Source organism: Microtus pennsylvanicus, chromosome 13 (genome assembly GCF_037038515.1).
Source record: "Microtus pennsylvanicus isolate mMicPen1 chromosome 13, mMicPen1.hap1, whole genome shotgun sequence".
Taxonomy (NCBI): domain Eukaryota; kingdom Metazoa; phylum Chordata; class Mammalia; order Rodentia; family Cricetidae; genus Microtus; species Microtus pennsylvanicus.
This window is the reverse complement of record NC_134591.1, coordinates 70,954,172-70,970,608: the sequence shown is the minus strand read 5'-3', so window position 1 is coordinate 70,970,608 and position 16,437 is coordinate 70,954,172. Positions and strand designations below refer to the sequence as shown.

At 53.3% G+C, this 16,437-nt stretch overlaps 1 protein-coding gene across 1 annotated transcript; it reads right to left on the bottom strand.

Annotated features, from left to right (window-relative positions):
* Positions 1-1,212: 1,212 nt before the first annotated feature.
* Tas1r2 (taste 1 receptor member 2) lies at positions 1,213-14,410 on the bottom strand. The gene is made up of 6 exons (XM_075945789.1): positions 14,220-14,410; positions 11,949-12,249; positions 8,421-9,197; positions 6,188-6,397; positions 3,392-3,515; positions 1,213-2,193 (listed from the first exon to the last, which is right to left on the bottom strand). Exons 1-6 carry the CDS (start codon positions 14,408-14,410, stop codon positions 1,265-1,267), a joined length of 2,532 nt encoding a protein of 843 aa, XP_075801904.1. The 3' UTR covers positions 1,213-1,264.
* Between the last annotated feature and the right edge of the window lie 2,027 nt (positions 14,411-16,437).

Sequence of the window (16,437 nt, the reverse complement as noted above, 5' to 3'; positions counted from 1 at the left end):
TCATATGTAAAAGAACATACACACACAGGTACAGCTTTACATTGCCCCTGATGGTTTCAGAGGCGTGTGAATTCATAACGATTGGCACTTATTGAGCGGCTGCTATGTGTGTTTTTACCGTACTCTCTTACAACACAGACTCTTATTAAGCTATGAACCTTCTGTCTAGCCTCCCCCCGCCCACTCAGAAATCAGGCCACGCCTCCCCACAGCACTCTTTGCACAGAGCATTGGTCAGCAAAGCTGTTATAACCTAGAAGACTCCCTCTTCCTACAGTTGGAGGCCCAGGTCCCCTGATATTCAGCCCTAAAACAACCGTGAATTATAACTTCGCTTTTGTCTAATGCCCTTCTGCCCTGGACTCCTGGCACATCACCTAGGTAGCACAGTGGAGAGTGTGCCCCCCTCTGAACACCCCAGAGAACAAGGAGCTCTCTTGTTCCGAAGAAGTGAAGGCGTATTCTCTGGCAGCCCTGGTGTGTTTGCTATCTGTGGTGGCTGTCTCTCTTAAGGAAGCTCCTCCTAGGATCCATGGGCCCCCTCCAGGGCCCCATCATGGCTGTCTATGAAAACCATGCTGGGACTGTCCCCACACCTCTTCCTGAAGGGGAGTTCTTTGCAGTTTCCTTCCTACCAAGCCTGTAACATCTTCCATTTCTTCGGCCCTCAAACGCCAACATTTGCAACTATGGCTCCCACTTCAGAGGTGGACAACTGTAGGCTCAAGAACAAGAGCATGACGAGACAATGAATTCCCCTGACTGAGTTCATGGGCCCTTCCCTCAGCAAACCTCTGGAATCAAGAAGGGACATTGATTTCACCCAAGGAAAGTTTATTCGTAAGCAACAAAGAAGGACCCACAATGCCCAGCTTTCCATTAGAACATAGAAGACCAGATCTGTGCTTCCTGGGGAACTGGAAGTGAAAGGCAGAAGCACTAGACAGCCAGAGAATATGCTGGACCCCACTGCCAGCCTTGAGCCCCTGGAAGGCACGGGCCACAGCCTGCAGGTGCTCACTGTGACCACCAGATGGCAGCGGTGGGCTTATAAATCAGACTGCCCATGGCGCCCCATGGACACCTTGGGTGGCTTCTTCCATAGATGAGTGGCAGCTCCTGGCTGGTGAAACAACGCAGGAGGGAAGAGCGCAGTATGGGTATTTACAAGCACTAGGTGGGTAAAAATGTCCAAACGACAGGAATGGCATAGGAACAGCAGCAGCAGGCTGGGGTCTCTGCCACTTGAGGGCGGTGGGCAAGGCTAGTTCTTCCTCATGGTGTAGCCCTGGATCATGCTATTAAAGTAGGCTGGAGTGTTGCGCTCTGGGTAGAAAAGGATCATGTAACACTTGGGGCCGAAGTATCCCAAGCTGATGGCCAGGAAGTTGAGCACAGTGACCAGGAGGTCCATGATGGTGACCAGCACGCCATCATGGACGGACATGAAAGTGCAGAGGGAGATGGAGGAGGTGAAGGAGAAGGTCATGCTAAGAGTGATGAACTTAGCCTCATTGTAGTTGGTGGGCAATTCCTTGCCCATGTAAGCAAAACTGAATCCCATCACCGACAGCAGCAGGTCCATGCTGGTGTTGAACAGCAGCCCGTTGCGGTAATTAGGGTGGCAGGAGAGGATCATGATGTTAGGGTCTTCGGGGTCGGTCCGACCAATGGGGCTGATGGTGGTGGTCAGCATGTTGCTCGCCACCAGGGCCACCTTGATGGCCGTGATGGAGGCCACAAAGACATAAGGCCCACGGTAACGCACCCAGAAGCCATAGGCCCGTGGCAGGCGTCTGGCCATCTTGAAGACACACACGATCTGGAAGGAGCGTACTGCGATGCAGGACAGGCAGATGGAAAAGCAGACAGTGAAGAAAGCCTGGCGGCAGAGACACGTGAGGACCGTGGGTGGTCCCACGTACACAGGCACCATCACAAACGCCAGCAGCAGCGGCACCAGCATCAGGAAGCACATGGCACCCCCGGCAGAGCGCACCATGGGTGTCTGGAAATGTCTCCAAAATACCAGCAGGATCGCCAGCGTGCTGAAGAAGCCCAGGGCGGCTAGTATGGTCACCACGATGGTGGGCACCTCGTTCCACTCCAGGAAGGACAGCCGCCGCTTGAAGCAAGCAATGTTGTTCTTGTGGGACCACATGGAACCCGGGCATGGCAAACAGTTAAACTCATCTGCAAGAACCCACAGCATCTCCAGTCAACCAGACCCCCACCTGAGAGGTCATGGGCTCTGAGCCAGAGAGAGGTTAAATGGACTCATATTGCAATGGCTGAGCAAGGCCCACCCCACCCCCTGCAGCCTCTCTGTTAAGATATCACCCCCTAGTGGGAGAGGCCTAAAACCACGTCCTCAAGGACCTCATTCAGTTAGCATTTTGTGTGCATGTGTGTGCCTGCATTGGATATGTGAGTGTGCGTGCATGCACGCATGTGTGTGTATGTATGTGTATGTACACATCAGTATACAGGCTAAAAACATTGGTATTATTCCTCAAATGTCATTCTCTCTCTCTCTCTCTCTCTCTCTCTCTCTCTCTCTCTCTCTCTCTCTCTCTCATTGAGACTCAGTCTCCCACTTGCCTGGAACTCAGTAAGTCGGCTAAACTGACTGGCCAGTGAGCCCCAGGGATCCACTTGTCTCAACCTCCTCAACACTGGTTCCACAAGCATCAGGCCTGCCTCTGTTTCACGTGGATTCCAGGGGTCAAACCCATGTCCTTATATATACAAGGTAAGCCCTTTATCAACCATCTGTCCCCAGCCCCATTGAGCGGCAGACATTGTGGCAGGTACCAGAGGTGGAGAGCTCTGGAGACCAGTAAAGCCTGGCCCCTCTCTTCGAGCCACTGACAACTGTGACGGACAGGCCAGCAGATGCCTTCAGCAAACCTGATCAGCACTTAGCCAGGATCCTACGTGCCGCTGGGCACACAGCAAGTGTCTTTACAAAGGTGAAATGCTCAATTAATTCTTAGTCAATGAGGTCAGGAGAAAGCTTCACACTCAGCCCTGAACTGGGCTACACTAGTGTGAAGTCAAACACAGGAGTCGGTGTTCTAGAGTCTTCCAAGCAAGAATTCAGTTGATGGGACTGGGTAGATGGCTCAGTGAGTAAAGTGATTGGCACACGGTGTGAGGACTGATCCCAGAGTACCACACAGAAACCTGTCCCTGGGCTTTTGTTTCATGGGAAACCACAAGAGGCCCCAGGCATGGTTTCTGGCCACTGGATACTCACATTCCCTGGGAAGGCCCCAGAGACCCTGGAAAAGGGAAGGGACCCCTGAAAACTCCAGGTAGAGGTGCTGAGCCATGAACAGAACCTGAGGTCTGCTGAAGAAGGGCCGAGCAGGGGCGGTGGGAGCTGTACCTGCAGAGAGATTGAGGTAGGTGCCCGGTGGGCAGTCCATACACTCAAAGCAGCAAGGGTGGAGACCCACGGGCTTTTTCCTCTGCCCAGGCTGGCAGCTCTTGGAACACATGGACACTGGGATCTGGAGGAGGAAGACAAGAAACACTGAGTCCTCTTTCCCCATTCCTCTGGAAAGCCACCTAGCAGGATGCTCCTCAGGAGAGGGGAGCCTGGCCCCGTCTGAGCAGCTGTTAGGACTGGGTCTTCCCAGGACTCCTGTAGTTTCATCTGTCTGTGGCCTAATCCAAGCCGCCACCTCTGGTAAAGCACCCAAGGGACTCAGAAGGTGAGGCAGAAGGATCAGATATTCCCTTTCATTCTTGGTTACATAATGTGTTAGAGACTCTGTCAACAAGGAAGAGAGAAAAGAAGGAAGGAAAGGAAGGGAGTGAGGCAAGGGAAATGAAGAAGAAAAGAGGGGAGAGGAAAAGCAGGAGCGAGAGAAAGGTATGGCTAGATGGTAGAGCTCCTGTTTAGCATGTGAAAGACCCTGGGTTTGATCCCTGGCACCACAGAGTACAGAAGCAAACAAACAAATAAGAAAGCACCTCAAATCACTGGCATTCAAATCTCTAGACCAGTGGATCTCAACCTTCCTAACGCTGTGACCCTTTAATACTGTTCCTCATGTCGTGGTAACCCCCAAACCATAAAATTATTTCATTGCTACCTCATAACTGCAATTTTGCTACTGTTATGAATCATAATGTAGATATCTGTGTTTTCTGGTGGTCTTAGGTGGCCCCCAGACGATCGTACCCCCAGTTTGAAAACTGCTGCACTAGACTGTAAGAGTCGAGGTTTTAGGGGGGTAGGGGTGGGATTCTGGTACCTAGTGGGGAGACAGACCCATGGCAAACCATTCGGTTCCTCTGAGGTCCTCCCACCAATGAACGAGAAGGTCACAGAAGGAGGGGCTTGGGTTCTAACAAGAAGCTGGGGCATGCAGGGTAGACTGCTGGGCACCTGATAACAGCGCTATGCCTCTGTCTTGGTCCATTTACAGCCAGGCAGCTGAGGGCTGGGACCGTAGGATTAAGGCCTACCATCACTCCCAAGTAGTCAGCCAGAGGTGGAAGAGAAATATGGTTGCCACCTGTCACTTGCCCATCAAATGCCCCCTTTGCACAGACAGGGCTGCCCAATATCCCAACAGCTCTGGGACCTTCCAGGCTCCAGCGGGACAATCTCATGCAGCCAGCAGTTGCCAGCACCCCGCCTCAGCTACTGGGCCATGCCTTTTACTCTCTGCCATGGGGTTGTGGTGTAAGAGGTCCACCTGAAGCTTCTAGGCACTAGGTCATGTGGGACCTGCAAATACAGGGCTTCACGATCCACAGAGCAACCTGTGGCCACCAGGGTATGGGATCCAGCCAATCCTGCTGCCCATTTTTCTCCCTTGGGGCACAGTTCGAGTCCTTGGGAGGTGACAGGAAAATGGTGCTTCAATGGTTCACAGCAGCAGCTGGCTTGAGGGCATTCCCTTGAACTGGTTTTTCCTCTTCCCTCCTGCTTGATTTCCCATCTCCCAATCCTGGTACTTGGGGGCATATCTATGATAATCTATCACACAAGACAGTTGCCTCGGGCTCTGCGTTTCGGTGGGAACTCAGATCGAAATAAATAAGACCCATGTGCGATCTTAGTGCCTATGACTTAAATATGTAACCTGATTCATTACAGGGTCATCCCATAAGTAATTAAGAAAAAGAAGAGTCCCTCATCCAAGACAACTGGTGTGTTTACCCAGAGGGGACATCTGGACGCTGGCAAGAGCACAAAGACACTACCAGGTGAAGAAGGCAAAGATCAGAGTGGCGCATCAAGGAGCTGAGGAGAGCCAGGGAGTGCCAGCAAGCTACCAAACAGCAGGAAAGAGGCCAAGAAGGTTTCTGGCCTCTGCAGGGGCCAGTGGCACCTCTCCCGGCACCTCTCCCTCTGCTTCTGCCTTCAGAAGCTGAGACAAAGAACTCCTGGGGGTTTGAGGTCAAGTAAACCGACAAAGCCAACCTGGTTGACTCCACAAACTCAACACTGAATGACCGGCTATAGTTGGAAGGCTATGCAGAGAAAGCCTCAACCACAGACAAGCTGTGTGGACTTCAGGATATTCCACAACCTCCCTGTGCCTTTGGTGTTCTGGTTCGTACCATGGGGAAAGCGGAGGCCTCAGTCCCTGTATAGACTCCGCAGGAAACACCTCTGGGTATGTTTGAGAGGACGTCTCTAGAAAGTTTTAGCAGAGGAGGGGAGATCCACCCTGGGTGTGGGCACTACCGTGCCAGGGGCTGGGGTCCCGGACTGAATAAGAAGAAGAACGTGAGCAGAGCACCAGCATCTGTCTCTCTCTTCCTCCTGTCTGCGGATGCTGTGTGATCAGCCACCCGGGGCTCCTGCTGCCTTTCCTTCCCCACCATGACGGACGGTACCCTCAGACCTCCAGCGGAAATAAACATTTCATTCTTTAAGATGCTTCTTATCAGTTATTTGCTGGCAGCCTCAAGGGACATGCCTAATCCCATCACCTCAGGCTAATATAGGGGTCGCATGCACTTCATCGCTGGGCTGTGAGCAGAGCCCCCCCAGTCCCCCATCTCCTGGAGCCAGCACACCTTACACGCTATACTTCTCAGCTGGCAAAGAAGGACGTGACCCCAGACCCTGCTCCCCAAATGGAGGCCCCACCGGCTATTGTTGATGCATCTCTGAGGGCCCTTCTTGACAAGCCCCCTAGGCGCTACCCTCCAAGCTGACCGTGTTGTTGGGAGTGTGCCAGGACACATTGTTGATGTAGGTCAGTTTCTTATGGGTGGGGGAGTAGGAGGCAACGCTTTCGAAGGGATTCTGGCCGTCATCCCACCGCCACTGGATGACTTCCAAGAGCATGGGCATGTCCCCGTGGTCGTCGAAGAAGAGCTGGTTGCCCAAGAGGGTGAAGCTGACGTTCCGGATCTCACTGAGTAGCTGGAAGGATCAGAAAGATCATCAGAGGGCTGGCGGGATGGCTCAATGGTTAAGAGCACTGACTGCTCTTCCAGAGGACCGGGGTTCAATTCCCAGCAACCACATGGCAGCTCGCAGCTGTCTGTAACTCCAGTTTCAGAGAATCTGACATCATTACACCAATGTACATGAAATAAGGTTAAATAAAGTTTTTTTTTTTAAAAAAAAAAAAGAAAGATCATCAGAGACAGGAGCAGACATTTGAGAGTCTGCCAGCCCTGCATCAGCCTTCACACCTGCCAAATGTGAGCAGCAAGCATTGGGAAAGCAGCAGTTGGGTCTGTTGCTCAAGCTCTCTGGACTCCATTTCCTTTTCTGAAAAAATGGAGGCAGAAGGGCCCCTTCTTCTGAGCCCTGGAGCCACAATAGGAACTTAGAATGGGGGCTAGAGAGACGGCTCAGCAGTTAAGTGTCAGGAGCCAATTTCCTCCTAAAATCATTACAGGAACCATCACCCTGGGGAGTCTGCAGAGAACCCCACGCCCCTAATTGTGTTAGGAATCATTCTGTTGACAGAGCCTACCCCACACCCAAATTGGCTGTTATGGAGAGCTATCTGTTAGCGGAACCCACCCCACATTCCAAACTATCTAAAAACTAGGTGTGTCAACTTGTGACTTCTTGGCCTACAGTGACCTGACCGAAGATAACCTCCTGCCTACGTGACCAACTCGGACCATGTGACCAACGTGAACCACTTGGCAAGAGCCCAGGCCCCCGTGCCCATCCCCCAACTCTTTATCCTATATAAGCTGTACCCCATCTCTAATAAACGGAGGCTTTGACAAGAACCCCGGCTTAGCCTCCTTCCTCTCTCTCAGCCCATATCTTACAGATAGTGCCTCTCCGGGACCCTGGAATAACTGACTGCCAGGCGGGTTACTAACCCTAGACTGAGTAACCCCCAAAGGCAATCAACAGTTAAGAGCACTGAGTGTTCTTCCAAGGACCTGGGTTCAATTCCCAGCACCCATATTGCTGCTTACAACCACCTGTAATTCCAGTTCAGGGTGGATCTAGTGCCCTCTTCTGGCCTCCACAGGCACTGCACATATGTGGTGCACAGATTAACACATGGGTAAGCACTCATATAAAGAAAAATATTAAGAAAAAAAAACTTAGAACAGTAACAGGGAATACTAACTTTCTCCCCTTCCCCTCCCTAGAAGTCACCTGGGGGCGTCCCTCAGGGGTCCTCTCAACAGCAAATACCAGCTAGAATTTCCCCTGAACTCAGTCCTTCCCACTGCCCCACACCGTAAGGTCAACTCTTTCTGAGTCCATCTCCCCAAACCGGTGCTAGCTAGAATGTGCTCTGAGCAGAGCAGTCCGGAGCTGAATCGCAGTCCTAACTCTGCCCTTAGTTGGCTTGGTGACTTTGGATCCCTGTGCCTCAGTCTCCCTAAGTGTGAAAGATCAACCACAAGGATGCACCATTGTGGGCTCCCAGCAATCAGTACATCACTCCTCCGAACAATGAATGACATGGCTACCAAGGTCTCAGCACTTGAGAGTCAAATTGAGCTGGCAGCCAAATGCCTTTCAAAGAACTGCATGGTCAAGCCTTAAGTACTTAGAGCAGTGGACCTAGGTTCTGAGGCTATGCAGTGGAGACACATGGCTAAAACAGAGCAAAGCTGCGTGGGTGTGCCCTTGTGCGGGCGTGTATATGTATAGTGTATTACGCAGAGTTCAGAGGAGGACACCAAGTGTCCACTTTACTCCCATGAGACAGAGTCTCTCACTGAACCTGGAGCTCAGTTGGCAGCTAGCAACCCCAGCAATCCTTCCATCTCTAACCTCCCCAGCACTTGGGTTATGGGCACATACAGCCAAGCCCAGCTTTTCACATGTGTTCTGGGGATTTGAAATCAGACCTTTGTGCTTGCTGGGCATCTGGAGGTAGGGGAATGCCCTGTGCCTAGACCCTGAATCCCTCAGCATGGCAGTGGTGGAGCCAGTGCCTGCAAAGTTAGGCCCTCACCTTCCACGGGTAGACCGTTTCCTTGGTGCAGCGGACCTGGTTGCACTGCAGGAATCTGTGCAGGGCATGGGCCACCGCATAGACAGCCGAGTACACACCGTAGACCACACGCTCCCCCGAAAGTATAAGAGCATCGTTGTAGAACTCGGTGGTGTTCAAGCAGGCATCACAGTCCTGGTTGCAGGTGGCCCGTGGGTTGGTCTTGTTGGGCATGGGACGTTCTGGCTTGGTATAGCGCACTCGGAATTTGCTGAAGCCAGGGATGGACACCTTCTGGATGGTGATGCCCAGAAAAGTGCCCGTGTGACGCAGGTCTTTGTGGTTGTGCAGAACTGGGTCAATAGACCAGGACTCGGAAGCAATCCACACAAGGTCGGTGATGTTCCACCGCAGCACCTCCTTGAAGAAGATGTTCAGGGCCAGCTCTGGCGAGAACACCACCACAACACGTGCTGTGGTCCACCGCAGCTTCTCAAGGATGTTGTTCACTTGGATCTGATCCTCAGGCCCCAAGACCTGGCTGGGTTCAGGTACAGGAATAACCTCCTGGAAGGCAATGCAGATTTCCCCCGTGGTGATGAGACGCTGGGTCAACAGCTGGCCGTTCTCCCGGCCGTACTCATCGTTGCTCACCAGGACAACAATCCAGTTCCAGCGGAAGAGGCCCATCAGCTGCACCATGGCCTCGATGTGATGGGTGGCACTGGGCACCGTGCGCAGCATAGCAGGGAAGCGCCGCTTGTCCCGCAGCTTGTCGGAGATGGCGCTGTACGTGATCTGCCAGAGAGGTGTCAGAGGAGCTGACATCGCCGCCCTGATGACGTATGGGGACACATAAGTGCCCAGGGCTGTGTTTATATTGCCATCACCATGGCCTTCTTGGTAAATATGAGACCCTACCGTACATCATGACTTGTCTGGGTGACCCACATCAGTCTCCTCATCACCTGCTGCTGCTGACAGGGCACCTACTGTGTGTCACACATCTGTCTCCTTCCCACCACTTAGGAATCCTGACTGAGCTCCAACAACACGTCCTGAGCATGGTTTTCCTCCTGGCAGCAGCATCCCAGCCTTTCCATTGGCCACCTGTCCTCCTAGACCCCACACGAGGCTTAGTTCTCGGGCCCCCGGTTACTCCATCTCCTCTGCTGTGACCTCAGCCTCAGTGCACCGAACGTGTGGGCTCCCAGCCTCATTTCTCCCCCCCCTCCTCCTTCCTCACAAGTCTCATTCACTCTTGTACAAACACTGTTTCAAGTCAGTGACCCCGTTATCCAGCTTTGGCCCCAGACTCCCTCCTGAGCCTCAGGTATGGAGTTGAGAATGTTCACCTCCCATCTCAAACTTGACCCAAATCTGTCCCTTCCAGTTGTCAGGCCAAAAGCTCATCAGCCAGTCCTTTTAGCTGTTCCTTCAGGGTGCCCATCCAGACCCATCGCCGACCTCCCCACTCCATCCCAGCCACCATCCTCATGGCCTCTTGCCTTCCTCTCCTTTCTTCCAGGCCCTGGCTTGGCTCTCCCTGCTCTGTAAGCCCACCAGGTGCCTCTTGCCATTGCACCCGCCAACCCTTCTTCCCGGAACGCTCCCTCCACCCCCCACCATGCTTGCACAACTCCCCTGAGCCCTTGAGCCTTTGTCCTGTGGTCAGCAAACCCATCTGATCACCACGCGCTGAAACGTCCAGTTCTCTCAAGCCTGCTTTAGTCTTCACCCAAAACATTCTACCTCCACCCCTGGCTACTCCACCTTGACCCCTGGCTCCTCCACCTCTACCCCCGGCTACTCCACCTTGACCCCTGGCTATTCCACCTCCATCCCCCCCCACTACTCCACCTCCATCCCAGCTACTCCACCTCCAGCTACTCCACCTCCAGCTACTCCACCTTCACCCCTGGCTACTCCACCTCCACCCCAGCTACTCTACCTCCAGCTACTCTACCTCCACCCCTGGCTACTCCACCCCAGCTACTCTACCTCCACCCCCGGCTACTCCACCTCCACCCCAGCATTTCTAACACACTCTATCACTCACTTATCCACACGTGTTGGCTGTGTCCTCCCATAGGAGACAGACTGCATGCAGGTAGGGATTGTGCTTGGTTGCCAGGTGTTTACCCAGCACCTGCAACCATCCCTGGCACACAGTAGGTGACCAAGAAACAGTTGTTCCATGAATAAAGGGATGAGCTCAGTCCTGGACCAGACACTGCACATCAACATGTTAGCACATACTTAGCGCTTGCTCTGGGTACTTTACAAGGTAAGGGCTGCAGCAGCAGTTCCAATACGTGTGCCCGCCTACTGTGTACCAATCTGATCTTCAGTTAATCTTCTACAGCTCTGCTGGACTGGGCACTTTCACCCATGTGGCTGGTGACGGATTAACAGCATCAGAGCTTTGCAAGATGTGACTGAGAAGGAAAAGGTATTTGTCGCCCAGCCTAAGGATGAGTTTACTCTTCCAAGATCCGCTAGGTAGAAGGGGAGAACCAACTTCCACAGAATGTTCTCTGCCCTCCACACTTGCCATGACATGTGTGTGTGTTCTCTTCCCATAAATAAAAAAAAATGTAATTCAAAACAACTTAAAAGAAGCCAGGCACGGCAGCGCATTCCTTTAATCCTAGCAGAGGTGGCAGAGGTAGGCAGATCTCTTTGAGTTCGAGGCCAGGCTGATCTACAGAGGGAGTTCTAGGACAGTCAGGGCTATGTAGAGAGACCCCCAGCTATGTAGAGAGATCCCCAGCTATGTAGAGAGACCCCAGCTCATGCCCCACCCCCCAAATTTAAAAGGTAATAGCAATCAGACTATCAGCACTTTTTTTGTGTGCACAATGTGTGCACATGTGTTTATGCACACACATGTGTATGTGTGAGCATGTGTGTATAGGTTCATATGCCCACGTGTGGAGGCCAGAAGTTAACGTTAGACATCTTCCTCAATCACTCTCCACTCTACTTTGGAGATAAGGCCTGCCAGTGAACCTGGAACTCACCAGTTTGGCAAGACTTCCATCCAGTGAGCTCAGGGAATCCTGTCTCCACCCATCCTCGGCCCCCAGTGCTGGTCCTGGCTTTTTATGCGGGTGTTCAAGATCCAAACTCCGGATCTTGTACAACAAAGACTCTACCAAAAGAGCCATCTCCCCAGGTCTGGGTAGCACTCCTTGAGGGCCTACTGTGAGTCAGGTCTTGTGCTAGGCAATTGAGCATGCTGTTTAGTTCTCATCCTTGAGAAAGATGCAGTTTATGGTAATGACAACATTGCAGACCACTTACTGTGTGCTAAAAACTCCTTCAGGTTGATCATGTCAACCCACAGACAGTCCTGAATGGAGCTTCATCAGCCCACTTTACAGATGGGAAAACTGAGGCTCAGAGGGGTGAAGAGACTCCCAGTATGTCAGCCTGCCTTCTAAGCCTGCCCCTGCTCATGTTCCTACCATGGCTGACAGGGATGAGCTTCTTACCCTCTGGGCAGTAGCCCTCTGACCCTCCCCAGCCACATCTCCCAAGAATCACCTGTGGCATGAGGAAATGGGAGAGGATGTTGGACACGGTGATGGCAGACTCAGAGTTGTCTGGGCCAATGACGGCCACCACGTGGGGCATGTAGGAGCTGTAGTCTTTGAGGATGGGGAAGAAGTCGTCCTCCTGCGCCAGGAAGTAGAGCCCAGGGTGGATGTTGTTGGAGAGGTAGCACACGTCCACCATCTCGTAGCCAAGCAGCACGCCTGGCAGGAGACTGCTGCAGTTGTTGATCTCCTCCACGGCGAAGCGCATGGCCTGCATGAGGTTGTAGCCCAGCACCTTCAGTTCGAACCTGCAGGGCCACAAACGGTGAGGGAGAGGCGGGGCCGCAGGGAGGGGAGGGGCTCACACTGTGAGGGAGAGGCGGGGCCGCAGGGAGGGGAGGGGCTCACACTGTGAGGGAGGGCGGGGCCGCAGGGAGGGGAGGGGCTCACACTGTGAGGGAGGGCGGGGCCGCAGGGAGGGGAGGAGCTCACACTGTGAGGGAGGGGCTCACACTGTGAGGGAGGGCGGGGCCGCAGGGAGGGGAGGAGCTCACACTGTGAGGGAGGGGCAGGGACACAGGGAGGGGAAGGGCTCACACTGTGAGGGAGGGGCAGAGACATAGGGAGGGGAAGGGATAAGACAAACCTTTGCCCCATTCTCCCCACATGGGAAAGCTTGACAAAGAGCATTATAGCAGATTCTAGCATTTACCATATCCTGTCACCACTGTCCCTGTGACCACACTGTGAGTCCTATGATCTCTATCATTGTCCACCCACACCCACAAGGATCTCCTCCATGATTACCATCCCCACTGTCACCATCATCTCTCCCTATCCCAGCACCACCACTGCCCTCACTGCTACTGTATCTTTGTGAGCATCACTGATAACAACGACATCACCATCACCAACAACATCACTACCACCACCACCAAGAGCATCAGCACCATTGCTACCATCAATACCACCACACACCATTATCATCACCAACAATGGCACCGACACCACCACTGCTATTATCACTACCATATGCCGTCACTGCTGCTATGCCGCTATCAACAGCAGTACCATCATCAATAACACCATTGCCACACTACTACCACTATTTCTACCACTACACCATCCCTAACATCAACAGTCTCTACCACCACCACCATCAGCACCACCACTACCATCGCTACCATATGCCGTTACTATCACTACACCACTATCACCACCAATATTACCATCATTACCGCATTCACCACCATCACTACCATTGCATCATCACCACAACGGCTCTCATCAGTACCATCATCACCAGCATAAGCACCATTATTGTAACTGTAAACAGTCACTATCAACACCACCAATACCATCAACAACACCATCATAACAACACAGTAACCATCACCACCACCATTAACATCAACACCACCATTACCACTACTACCGCCACCTCCTTCACCATCACCACCATGGTCCCTATACCCATTTAACTACATCATTATGGCTGCAGTCAACAGTGTCATTGCCATGTCTCTGCCATGTTGATCATTACAAACCTCGTCATCATCACCACAGGCATCAGAAAACCTAGCACCACGCTCAGTGCCATCCCTGGACCACCTCATCACCAGCCTCAAGCCCACAAAGTATCTTCCTCACTGTCATCTAATTGAGGAATTCCCATGGGCAACCCTTAGCCAGCCTTTCCTCTCTGCCTCCCTCTTCCCCATCTCCTAGTATCTTCCACCTCCTGGGCAAGGTCAGGATGGCTCCAGTGTGCACTCGGGCTCTAAGTGGTGCTGTCACCCCAAAGGGCTCACAGAGAGGGGAGGAGGAGGCCTCTCCAGGCCTGCAAGCACTCCCTGTCTCCCCAGCCACAACCTTGAAAACTGCAAAGTTCTCCTCAGTGTCCAATGTCGGAACTGGATACCCAAACACCACGTTCTGCCTGGCTCTGCCTTGCCTGGCGTCTAGACAAGGCTTTGACATGGTCTTCCTGGGGCTCCAACATGGAGCTGAGGATGGTGGTGGTGACCCTGTAAGCTTAAACATCCTGTCTTACCAGGGACGGAACACCGGGGCAATCAAGGGGTCAGGGTAACAAACACAACTGCTTCAAATTTCAGAGGCACAGGAGACCAGCAGGCTGGCTCCAGGATTGAGGGGTTAGCAATGAATGAGGAGAAGCATCTGGGGCCCTAGCTCGGCCTTCTGAGGACTGTGCTTTCCCGGGCCCTGACTCCATGCCTTGTCCCACCACAACTTGTAGCTTTGTACGGGGACTCACTCGTTGCACCTCGGCACCTGCAGGTAGCTGAGGTGGGAGATGCTCTTCACGTTGGCATGAAGGGAAAAGAGGCCACCCAGGAGGTAGTCCCCAGCCAGGTGGAAGTCGGAGTTCTCTATCAGCTCGCCTGGCTTTGTCAGAGCGTGGAGCAGGAGAAGCAGCAGGTGGAGTGTCCTTGCTCGGGGCCCCATGACAGCGAAGTAACAGCTTTAGATGCCACTACCTCACTGAGGAGCCTGTCACTCCACAGCGAGGCATTTGCACAGACATTTACATAGTGACAATCCTGCCTGGGGACAGGTGGACAGCCTTAAAGGCTCTGGGGAAGAACAGAGGCTAGAGCAGGATGTAGTTCTGGGGCCCAGCGGGGCCTGCGTGCCCTGGAAGGACAAGGGATCTTCACGATGTGGCCACACCCAGCCTTCTGCCTGAGCTCATACCTGTGTGGCCACTGGCTGTGAAGGTGACAGCCAGCCGTGGTGGACATGCAAAGCACATAGGAAAGTCAGAGGGGATGGCCGTGGGCACAGCGAGCCCAACCTGGTCCATTGGTTTTGTGTCCCCCTCGGCATACAAAGAGAAGAATAGGCATACCAGTAGAAACGCAACCCAGAGCTGCCCCCACCACACATACCCAATGGATAGAAGGGAACAGGGTGGGGACTCCTGGCCACCCAAGCTCCTTTCCCCATCACCTTCCACTCTGTGCCCTCATGACTTTTATACCTTTTCTTGTCTCTTTAATTCTGGTCTCTGCACCTACCCTCCTTCTGAACACACTGGGCTCTGAGCTAGCTTAGGATGCAGGGGGTGTGGGCCTTCCTCAAGGCAGGGTCCGTAAGCCAGTCTACCTTGTTGGGACACTGGGCGGCAAGTGCTGGGAAGGTCTGCATTGGGTCCCCACAGGCTGGGCCTCCACAGCCCCTCATTCAGCATCACAGGCTGTTAGAAGACACATCAAGAGTGGCTGGGTATATAGGGTTAGATGCTATAGGGCTAGTGTCTAACACTCAGGAACTGGAGCCTTTGCTCTACAGGGTGCTGGTTGGTTACTTGTCAACTTGACACCAGCTCAAGTCATCTGGGAAGAGGGACCTCGACTATGGAGGTGCCTCCATCACATTGGCCTGGGGGCAGACCTCTAGAGGGGGCTTCCTGATTCATGGTAGAGGTAGGAGGGTTCAGCTCACTGTGGGAGGTGCTACCCCATGGTATGAGAGAACAAAGTGAGCCAGCCCCGGGGAGCAAGCCCATAAGCAGCACCCCTCCACAGCCTCTGCTTCAGCTCCCGCCTCCAAGGTTACCGCCCCGACTCCCCTCCATGGTGCACTATAGCCTATACGCGGAGGAGAACTATTTCCTCCGCAAGTTGCTCTCGGTCCATATTTTATCACAGCAACAAAAGCTAGCTAGGACAGAGAGTTTGAGGCTAGCCTGGGCTACCAGAGTCCGGGGCTGGGGGAGAGCCTAAAAAAATCAAAGAGGTTCTGTAGATGTGAGGTGCTCTCTGCAAGGGGATGAGAGTGTCACTCTCGCCTCACCATGCTGATGAGCCCCCCTCCTATTCATCCGTGAAAGGTAGCTAAGCCACTGTCCTCACAGGCTGCCATGCCTAGACTAACCCGGCACGACCATGGGGCCCATCAACAGGTCCCCGTCCCCTCTGGGTGTGCAGCCTCCAGGACAGATACTGAGGCTGAATGGTCCTCATTCGCCAAGTGTCCCGCTCTGTGGGCTGCCACCCCAGAACCTTCTCATCTGGTCCCCAGCTGAGAACCTGAAGGGTCAGGGCTGGCAATCCACCAGGCAGCCTGGACAAGAAGCTGTAGTGGTGTCCCGTGGCTTAACATCCAGGGATGGAAACTAAAGCTTGGGCCATCATTTCCTCTTGTGCTGGTGTCCCAACACCTACGTGTCCTTCAGCGTCCCCATCAGGGACACGGGTGGGATAGGGTACACTTTATGCGTTGCTATGAAGGGTGAGATCAAAATGCTTTTTCTAATTTATTGTGTGCACATCGCGCTAGGGTGAGTGGATGGAGGTCAGAGGGGGTTCTCGCCATCTATCATCAGGCTCAAGTCAGTAAGCCTGGAGGCCAGTGCCTTCATCCTGAGTCATCTTGCCAGCCCAAAGCTAAATTCTCTAAAGCCCTCAGTCTAGCACCAGACACATGGCCTCTGCTCTAGACCAGCCTGGCCTTGAATCTCCACACACTGG